Source organism: Canis lupus, chromosome 37, assembly GCF_011100685.1.
Source record: "Canis lupus familiaris isolate Mischka breed German Shepherd chromosome 37, alternate assembly UU_Cfam_GSD_1.0, whole genome shotgun sequence".
Classification (NCBI taxonomy): Eukaryota; Metazoa; Chordata; class Mammalia; order Carnivora; family Canidae; genus Canis; species Canis lupus.
Genome location: NC_049258.1, coordinates 16,309,100 through 16,319,201, shown reverse-complemented (window position 1 = coordinate 16,319,201; position 10,102 = coordinate 16,309,100). Strand labels below are relative to the sequence as shown.

Here is a 10,102-nt window from a genome sequence, read left to right as displayed (position 1 = left end):
TGCTCCAGAAAGGGAAAACTCAGGCAAAGTATGCTGCTAGTTTTGAGAAGAAAAGCAACCCTAGAAAATGGTTGGTGGGAGAGAGAGGAATGGAAGGATCCTGTATGTTTTCCTGCTCTCAGAGCATCTCACAGAGTCTTGGGAAATCTCTTTATTTTTAGTCCAAGGAGAAGCATTTGATCTCAGAACAAATTATACTTATTTTCAAAATTTGCTGCTTTCCCCCAGCAACTCAGAGTTACACGTTTACAAATGGAGTTTATTTTTCATTTCATGAGTGTCACATATATTTATGGTAAAAATTAAGGCAATCAAAAACAGCAAAAAGGAGAAATAAAAACATAAAACCAGAATCTATAATCTTACCATTTATTGATAACCATCACTGATGTTTTGGTATATACATACACCATTCTAATATTTCCCCCTACATAAACATATGCAAAATACTTTTATCAAAACCACATCATATCAAGGAAGTAATTTAGAAAATGTAATTGCCTTTCAATCAGAGGATTTTTCTGGTCACCTTTACCCCTTCAAGTCCTTCTGGAACTCACAGGATTGTCACGAGTCACCCCAGATGGAACCGCCAACCCCATCTCAGCAGTTTCCATAGGCAAACACACAAAATGCTGGGCATGTAATGTATTTCTAGAGAGCTGCATAGGATGAGAAGTGCGCCCTTTGTCTCCAAGGTCATAATGGCTCTGCTGACCTCAATTCCTTTCACTGGAGCTAGTGAGGAGAACTCGAAAATGCCAGAGAGAATGAGAGCCCCCTGCCCCATGATCCCAAATGAAAAAAAGAGAGAGAACATAGAAATCCCCTCACGCACTACCCCCAGGCCCCTTTTGTGTTGTTCTTGCCAACGCAGCAGCCCTCCTGCTACATATACCGGCTGCCACACTTGTCCCCATCACACTGGACGCTGATCATCCGAGGCCAACAACCATGGGGAAGGTGAGCCCCCCGAGGTGCCAGGCCACGTCAGCGGAGTGTCTACTGTGTTTGGGGGTGCTTCCTCGCTGACTTCTGCCCCCCCCCCCCTTGTTTCCCACCGTAGATCACCTTCTACGAGGACCGGGGCTTCCAGGGCCGGCACTACGAGTGCAGCAGCGACTGCCCCAACCTGCAGCCCTACTTCAGCCGCTGCAACTCCATCCGCGTGGACAGCGGCTGCTGGATGCTCTACGAGCGCCCCAACTACCAGGGCCACCAGTACTTCCTGCGGCGCGGGGACTACCCCGACTACCAGCAGTGGCTGGGCTTCAGCGACTCCATCCGCTCCTGCCAGGCCATCCCCTACGTGAGTCTTGCTTCCACCAGCCCGATGTGAAAGCATCACTGATCCGTGGCCATAAATTCCTGTTCCTCAGAGTCCCTTTGTTTCCACTCGGGATGAGTGTTCACAGTAAGGATAGCACTGCCTGACTCTGGAGCATCTAAAAAAAAAAAATTGTGAACAGGCTTATGACTCACTGTGACCTTTTTTTTTTTTTTCTTACTTAGGACAAGATTGTTCTTAGGCATAAGAAATTACAACACAGTCTCTAAAGTTAAATTTGGTAGCACCTAGCTGATCCCTGCTCTCTAAATAAAAATCACCATGTTCAGAAAAGGAAAAAAAAAAAAAAAGCCTATCCAGGTCATTATTTTTTAATGATAGGAAGACTGAAGAGACTACGGGAGAACATAGGCATGATGTGTCCTGACTGTATTACTGATTGTTTTCCATACAGTCTCTATGACAGAAGGATCTAGAAACTAGAACAATATGTCTCAGCTCCTAAGGGACTCCCTGTTTCCCACAAGTCATTATCAACTAGTCTCTTATGAGGGTCAGAGACAGATCATTAATTAGGATTTCATGGGATGTGGTCCTCATCAAAGTGCTGCTTAATGTTTTTTAAACACGTCGAGTTTGTGTTTCTGCTTGCTGGTGACACCAAGTTACGTGGTGTGACAAGCAGATTCAAGAAGTGAAACCAAAAGTAGGCTAGAGAAATTTGCAGATCCAAAAAGACACACGAATAAAATAGGAATTTCTTTGAGGCAAGAATCTCAAATGGTTCCAGTTACTTGGCAAAATGTCAGATGTGGACTCAGAGTAAATACGGATTGTAAATTACGTGTGAAGAGTGAGTTAGAAACAAGCTTGTTAGGACTCAGTTATATGCAGCCATAATGGAAAAGAGTTAAAATCCTCTCTTACAGACTCACTAAATATGGTTGTAACCAATGGTTTCCTACGAAGGAATCCCTTTTGTTCCCTTTATTTCAAGGTTTGTTTCTTCCACAAGACCAAGTCAGTTTTGATATTCTTCCTAATTTGTCAGCCCAACAATGTGAGGAGAGGACATGTATCCGGCAGGATGGTTTGAAAACCATGCTGCATGAAGATGCAGGCTGACTCACTTTTACTGAGATCAGAGATGCACATGATTGATTTTTCTTCTTTTGTTTATGGTCCCAGCAGACCAGCTCTCACAGGATAAGGCTGTACGAGAGAGATGACTACGGGGGCCTTGTTTCTGAGCTCACTGAGGACTGCTCCTGCATCCAAGATCGCTTCCGGCTCAATGAGCTCCACTCCCTGCATGTGCTGGAGGGCTACTGGGTCCTCTATGAGATGCCCAACTACCGGGGGCGGCAGTACCTGCTGAGGCCGGGGGACTACAGGCGCTACCACGACTGGGGAGCCATGGATGCCCGAGTGGGCTCTCTGAGACGGGTCATCGATTTGTACTAGGTTATGTGTTTCTTGTTATGATCCACATCAAAATGCAATAAATATGCAAATTGTGTTTCTGGCACCAAGTGACTCTTGTTTATCTTACATAATCACTGAACTCTAATAAATGGTGATCCTTGGCAACATACCTGACCCTGAAGGTCAGGTGTTTGGAATGTCTACTTACTTCCCGTTGGTCAGGCAACAGGATTTATGAAGCCCCCACTCATGAGGAGGGAGAAGCACCATGTCTTCTTCTACAACTCACAGTCTGAGAAAGAGAGGAAAAGACCAATGGAAGGAAAAACTCTTAGACCCACATAAAGTAAAAAACATAGAACAAGTTGAGGCTGGTATACCAAAGACAAGGGCCTGCTGGAAAGGTTAGGGCAGCTGGAATTTCAGATTAGTCAAGAAAAGCTGAGTGAAGAGAGGGCTTTTAGGCAGAATTCCCAAGGTAGAGAAGGTCAAGCGTGCTTAATGAGTTCAGCTGGGAAGAGAAGTGTTAAAGTAAGTGTTAAAGGCCTGGGTTGTTATCATAATTCTACTAGTTACTGGTAATGTGACCAACTCAGACTAGTTTTTTAGGGACTTTCCCAGTTTTAGCATCACAAATCCTACATCCTGGAAAACCCCTCAGTCTCAGGTAAACCAGGATACTTGGTTACCCTACTTACTGGTTTATCTCCTTAAGCAAGTCATTTCTTATCCTTTCTGTGCCTAAATCACTTTATTGAAGACTAGACGTGGATGAGAGATCCCTGCTTCACTAAATCCCAGGATGATTATGATGAAAAGATAGGGAAAGATTGTGAACACATTTTGTTATTTTTAAATTATTACACAAATGTAAATGTAGAAAATTCATGTATCCCCAGTGTTTGCTCAAATTCAAGAGTACAATACAGTCAGCTTTATTTTGGATTCCAGTATGAATTTCTATTTCTAAGACTCAATTACCTATGTGATGTAACAAGCACTGGGTATTATATAAGTCTGATGAATCACTGAACTCTGCCTCTGAAACTAATAATACTCTATATGTTAATTAATTGAATTTAATTTTTTAAAAAAGACTCAATTACACAGAGTGAAGTATTAAAGTGGAAAGTCAAGTGGATTCTGTAGTATTCTGTTCTCCCAGAATGCTAATTCTCTTTCCAAATTTATATAAGCAAAAATAGTGCTCTGTCCCAGATAACTTCTTTATCAAACTGATTTTAAAATTCACATAGAATTGCATGGAAAAAAAAAAAAAAAAAGAAGAATTGCATGGGACCCAGAATAGCCAAAACAATCTTGAGAAAGAAGAACAAAGTAGGAGTACTTCTCAATTTTAGAACTTCTCACAAAACAACAGTAATCAAGACTGTGAGGCACTGGCATTGGGTAGACATGGAGATGAATGAAATAGACTGGAGAATCCAGAAATTAACCATGTGTCTGATTTTTGACAAGGATGTGAAGATGATTTAACGGGGGGAAAGAATAGCTTTTTAACAAATGGTGCTGAAACTATTAGACAACCACATGCAAAAGGAGGAAGTTAGCTCCCTATTTCACACCATATGTAAAAGCTAACTCCAAAAACTTGAAGATTGGGATCCCTGGGTGGCGCAGCGGTTTGGCGCCTGCCTTTGGCCCAGGGCACGATCCTGGAGGCCCGGGATCGAATCCCACGTCAGGCTCCCGGTGCATGGAGCCTGCTTCTCCCTCTGCCTGTGTCTCTGCCTCTCTCTCTCTCTGTGTGTGACTATCATAAATAAATAAAATTAAAAAAAAAAAACCTCGAAGACTTAAAAGTAAAAACTTGAGCTGTAAAACTTGGAAGAAACATAAGCATACATCTTTATAATCTTTTATTAGGCAATGACGTTTTAAATATAATACCAAAAGCATAAACAACAAGAACAACAAAGTAAATCAGGCTTAGTCAAAATTAAAACCTCTTAGGCATCAAAGGACACTATCAAGAAAGTGAATATAGCAACTTCTTAATAGACATGTCTCTGGAGGCAAGGGAAACAAAAGCAAAAATGAACTATTAGGACTTCCTGAGATAAAAAACTTCTGCATAGCAAAGGAAACAATCAACAAAACTTAAAGGCAACCTATGGAATGAGAGAAGATATTTGCAAATGACATATCTGGTAAAGGGTTAATATTCAAAATCCATAAAGAACTTATCAAACTCAACACCCAAAAATAAATAATCCAGTTAAGAAATGGGCAGGAAAAAAAAAAAAAAGAAATGGGCAGACAACGTGAACAGACATTTCCCCAAAGAAGACATACTAATGACTAACACATGAAAAAATGCTCAGCATCTCTCATCAGGGAAATACAAATCAAAACCAGAATAAGATACCACCTCACCTATCAGAATGGCTAAAAATCAACAACTCAGAAAACTACAGATGTTGGCGAGCATGCAGAGGAGGGGGAACTCTCTTATACTATTGGTGGGAATGCAAACTGGTGCAGCCATTCTAGAAAACAGCATGGAGGTTCCTCAAAAATTAAAAGTCGAACTACCCTATGATCCAGCAAGTGCACTACTAAATATTTATCCAAAGGATACAAAAATACTGATTTGAAGGGGTATATGCACCCCAAAGTTTATAGTATCATTATTAACAATAGCCAAATTATGGAAAAAGCTCAAATGTCCATCAACCAATAAATGGATAAAGAAGATATGGTATGTATATATACAATGGACTGCTACTCAGCCATCAAAAAGAGTGAAATCTGCCATTAGCAATGATATAGATGGAGCAAAAGTGCATTATGCTAGCCAAAATAAGTCAGTCAGGGAAAGACAAATACCATATGATTTCACTGATGTGTGGAATTTAGGAAACAAAACAGATGAACATAAGGGGAGGGAAGGAAAAATAAAATAAGTTAAAACAGAGAGAGCGGCAAACCATAAGAAACTTAACTACAGAGAACAAACTGAAGGTTGCTGGATGGGAGGAGAGTGAGGGGATGCGCTAAATGGGTGATAGGCATTAAGGAGGGCTCTTGATGTGAGCACTGGGTGTTATATCTAAGTGATGAATCACTAAATTCTACTCCTAAAATCAATACTATGCTATATGTTAACTAACTTGAATTGAAATAAAATCATGGGAGAAAACAAAATAAATAATAATTTTCTTTAAAAGAAAGTGAAAAGCCAGTCTACAGAATGGGAAAAAATATTTATAAACCATTTATCTGGTAAGAATTGAGTATCCAGAATATATATGTTGAGATATATATATATATATATATATATATATATATACATATATATACACACACACACACACACACATATATATACACACATATATATTCTGCATATATACATATATATATATCAACTCTTACAACTCAATAACACAAAGAATCACAATTAAAAGATGGGCAAAAGACTTGAATATGTATCTTTCTGAAGAAGATATACAAATGGTCAATAAACAAATGAAAATATGTTCAACATCATTAATTCTTAGGGAAATCCAAATTGAAACCACAATGGACTACCACTTAATACCCACTAGGATAGTTATAACTTTAGGGAAGGAAATCCCCAGAAAATAACAAATATTGGTAAGGATGTAAAGAGATTAGAACTCATATAAGTTGCTGGTAGAAATGTAAAATGGTGCAGCTGCTATGGAAAATAGCAGTTCCTTAGTGAAACACAGAATTATCATATGACTCAACAATTCTACTTCTAGGTATATCTTCAAAAGAATTGAAAGGAATGTTCAAACACAAACTTATACATAGCATTTATAGCAGCACCAATCACAATGGCTAAACGGTGAAAACAACCCAGTTTATCGATGGATAATTGGATCAATAAAATGTGATATATCCATATTATGGAATTCCATTAGTATTCCATTAGTATTTATCCATTAAAAGGAATGAAATACTGATACATGCTATAACATGGATGAACCTTGAAAACATTATGCAAAGTGAAAGAAACCAGTCACAAAAACATATATGTTATAAGATTCCATTTATATAAAATATCCAGAGTAGGCAAATCTACAAAGATAGTAAGTAGATTAGTGGTTGCTTAGGGCTCGGAGGATGGTGGATAAAGGAATGCAATTTACAAGTACAGGATTTCTCATTGCATTGATGAGCATGTTCTAAAATTGACTGTAGGAATGGTTGTACATATCTATAAACATACTAAAATCATTAAGTATATACTTTTTTTAAAACATTTTTTTAAGATTTTATTTATTCATTCATGAGAGACAGAGAGAGGAGAGAGAGAGGCAGAGACACAGGCGGAAGGAGAAGCAGACTCCATGCAGGGAGCCTGACGTGGGACTTGATCCCAGGTCTTCAGGATCACGCCCTGGGCCGAAGGCAGGCGCTAACTGCTGAGCTACCCAGGGATCCCAAGTATATACTTTAAATGGATCAACTGTATGATATGTGAATATATATCAACAAAGATCTTTTAAAAACTAATGCTCTGGGGTGCCTGGTTGGCTCAGTCTATAGAGCTTGTGACTCTTGATCTCAGGGTTGTGAGTTCAAGCCCCATGTTGGGTATCAGGATTACTTAAAAAGAAAGAAAAAAAAGTCTTTAAAAAATAATGTTCTGTACAGAACCTTAAGTAATGAAGATTCTTTTAAAATAAAATTCCTTCTTGTAAAGGAACTTACAAAGATAAATTATAAATATAAAGAAACACATATTATCAAAATGTTGTGGCTCTTATCAATTCCAAATACGTAGAAGAGTTGAGGTTTTGTTGCTGGCCTAGCTAAATCATCATGTGTTGTCCTCTGGTTGGGTGACTAAAGATGTATGATCTCTGTTTTTACAAAAAAATGAAAAACCAGGTGACATGTCTCTCCGAAAATAACTTTGTTAATTTAGGATTTGGTTTTGTTTTAATCTGGTGAATTTAGAGACTTAGAAAACAGCATTTTATGGCACAAAGCTCAGTACCCCAAAACTTTCCCTCTCTATAAAATGAAGGGTCTAGATAAGATGAGCTCCACATTTTGTTCTGGCTCTGATACTTTAAGACTTTATCAGGTTTCGAAGTGGAGTATCTCAGTGGCTACCAATGCAGGCTTCAAGCTCCATAGACTTGGTCCTGGTTTGACCACCCATGGCTGGCTGATCTTGAGCAAGTTACTTATCCTCCCTGAGCTTCAGTTTTCCCACTTGCATGATCTTATGAGGAATAAATGAGCTCCCTCCTATAAAGAGGCTAGCATAAAGCAGAAGCTTGGTAAGTAGTAGTCATCACTCTATTCGTTGTGTCTAATTGGGCTGCATATATGGACTTTATAAGGAAAAAGAGTCAGGATAAATTAGCTGTTTTCTAGAAAATTTCTTTAAGTCAAAGAAAGGTGAATTTCTTTAATGTCCCTTTGACAGTCACTCATTACCACTGTCTTAGAAGTGAATAAGAAGTCCAAATAAGTGAATAAGGGATTACAGAGCCTGTTACAGTCAGTTAATGCTGATTTCTTGAGCTTGGCAGTTAATGCTGATTTCTTGAGCTTGGCAGCTTGGAAGAATCCACTTCAATTGACCAGAACTCCTGTTAAAGACAAAGATTCTCAGGGTTGGTAGGGACACTGCAAGCTAGTTGGATGCGAAGCCTTTTGTAAATTAAAAGTATGACATTGAGAAGCATGCAATTTAGGAAAGATATAAGATAGGCACACCTAGAAAGGAACATCTAAGATAAGCCATTGTTATATGTAGAAGCAATTAGTTTAGGCCTTGGAGGCTGACACACCTGAGTTCAAATCCCAGTTCCTTCACTTACTAGCTATGTCTACCTTTTTGGATTTGTTTCTCTATAGTGATCAGTACTATGATTAGACTTGGTCTGTCAGGGATCTTGGCCTGAACTGGGTGCTTCAGAGGGTCTTACTCTAGCCTCCTCTAGCTGCAATCTTCCCCACAGGACAAGAATCTGTGGAACCCTGGGGACAAGCCCACACTTCTAGACCACACTCCTTTTACCTAAAACTCCAGAATTCCCTCTATCTAGACCCTTGATTCCAAGACCTAAAAGAGAGTCTTTACCAGGTCTATCCTCCCAAAAACACTGGTAGTCAAAAGCAGCTGTTTGTGGAAGGGAAGGGGGGCAAAGAGCATGTGGATAGAGTGTGGACATGTGAGGGAGTGAAAAGAGAAGAGCGGAGAGATAGAGAAGGCTCTATTTATGCTGTTGCTCTAGATTTCACAAATATTTGGGGAAGTTCCCATAATAATTGTGCTGTGTTGGCTACATGATGTACTTTGTACAAGATTCCTCGTACAATGTCTGGAACATACCAGACACTCTTTATACAGTAAGCTACTTCCTATTACCTATTATTATTTTCATCATCATGAGCCAAATGAGTACTGTAAGATTTGCTGCAGTTTCAATCCTAACTGCTTAAATGAAAGTAGACATGGCTTCCTTCAGTAGGGTCAAGTCAATGATGTGCTGATGAACTCAAGAGATTTCACTTAGGAGTGGTTACCAGAGAGTCCGGAAAAGCCAATTTGTAAACAAAAACATGTGTGTGGGGGAGGCGAGAAGGGTAATGAACTCTTTCCACTCAGGCTCCTAACAGCCTCACGTGACTATAATAGCTCCTAAATAAATGATCTTGTTTTTAGGAGAAAGCAGGGGTTATAGTAGATCCATTCAAATATTTTGATCTACAGGTTCATTTAACCATGAGCTCCTAGAGGACCCTAAACAGCTTTCTAACTTTTTGTTTTGATTTAAATAAGACCAGTTCTTCCAAAAGGAAGTTTTGCAGTTATTAAAAAAACAAACAACTAGTACATAATGTTACGGTTAAACTCAGTATTCAAATATTTCTGATAAGAGCTGCATTGGCTTCAATCCCTTAACCTCCCACATAAATCGAATGGGCTGCTGGCTGGTAATAAAAAGAGACATAACAAAGCATGTCTTACATCATCCGGGATCCAAAGACTCATCCTATTGATCCATCCACCTTCTAAAGTACAAGCCCCCCCCACACCCACACACAGTGGGCTCCACACTCAGCGGGGAGTCTGCTTCTCTCCCTCTCCATCTGCCCCACTGCCGCTCTCTCTTTCAGATAGATAGATAGATAGATAGATAGATAGATAGATAGATAGATAGAAAGATAGATGATAGATAAATCGTTTTTTAAAAAAAAAGTATAAGAAAAAAATTACAAGGAAACAGCTAAGAATACTCTTTATTATTTTCCTTCACAAAATATTGCTTACTACTTTTTCTTTCATTTTCATTCTCTTTCTCAGGCCCACTCCCCTGTCTCTCTCCCTCAGCTGCTGGAGGGAAGTTCTAAGACTTTATTTTTTTTTAAATA

At 39.2% G+C, this 10,102-nt stretch overlaps 1 protein-coding gene and 1 long non-coding RNA gene across 2 annotated transcripts in view; one reads left to right on the top strand and one right to left on the bottom strand.

The window, feature by feature from the left end:
• Positions 1 to 353: 353 nt before the first annotated feature.
• Positions 354 to 10,102, bottom strand: part of LOC119867950 — a 32,427-nt gene continuing 22,678 nt past the window's right edge. The window contains exon 2 of the long non-coding RNA XR_005385318.1: positions 354 to 1,445. This is a non-coding gene — a long non-coding RNA (uncharacterized LOC119867950). The remainder of the gene's footprint in view (positions 1,446 to 10,102) is intronic.
• Positions 952 to 2,783, top strand: CRYGA (crystallin gamma A). Its single transcript, NM_001113170.1, is given in 3 exon segments — positions 952 to 963; positions 1,067 to 1,309; positions 2,480 to 2,783. Coding segments are annotated over 3 exon segments (525 nt in total). The 5' UTR covers positions 952 to 954; the 3' UTR covers positions 2,753 to 2,783.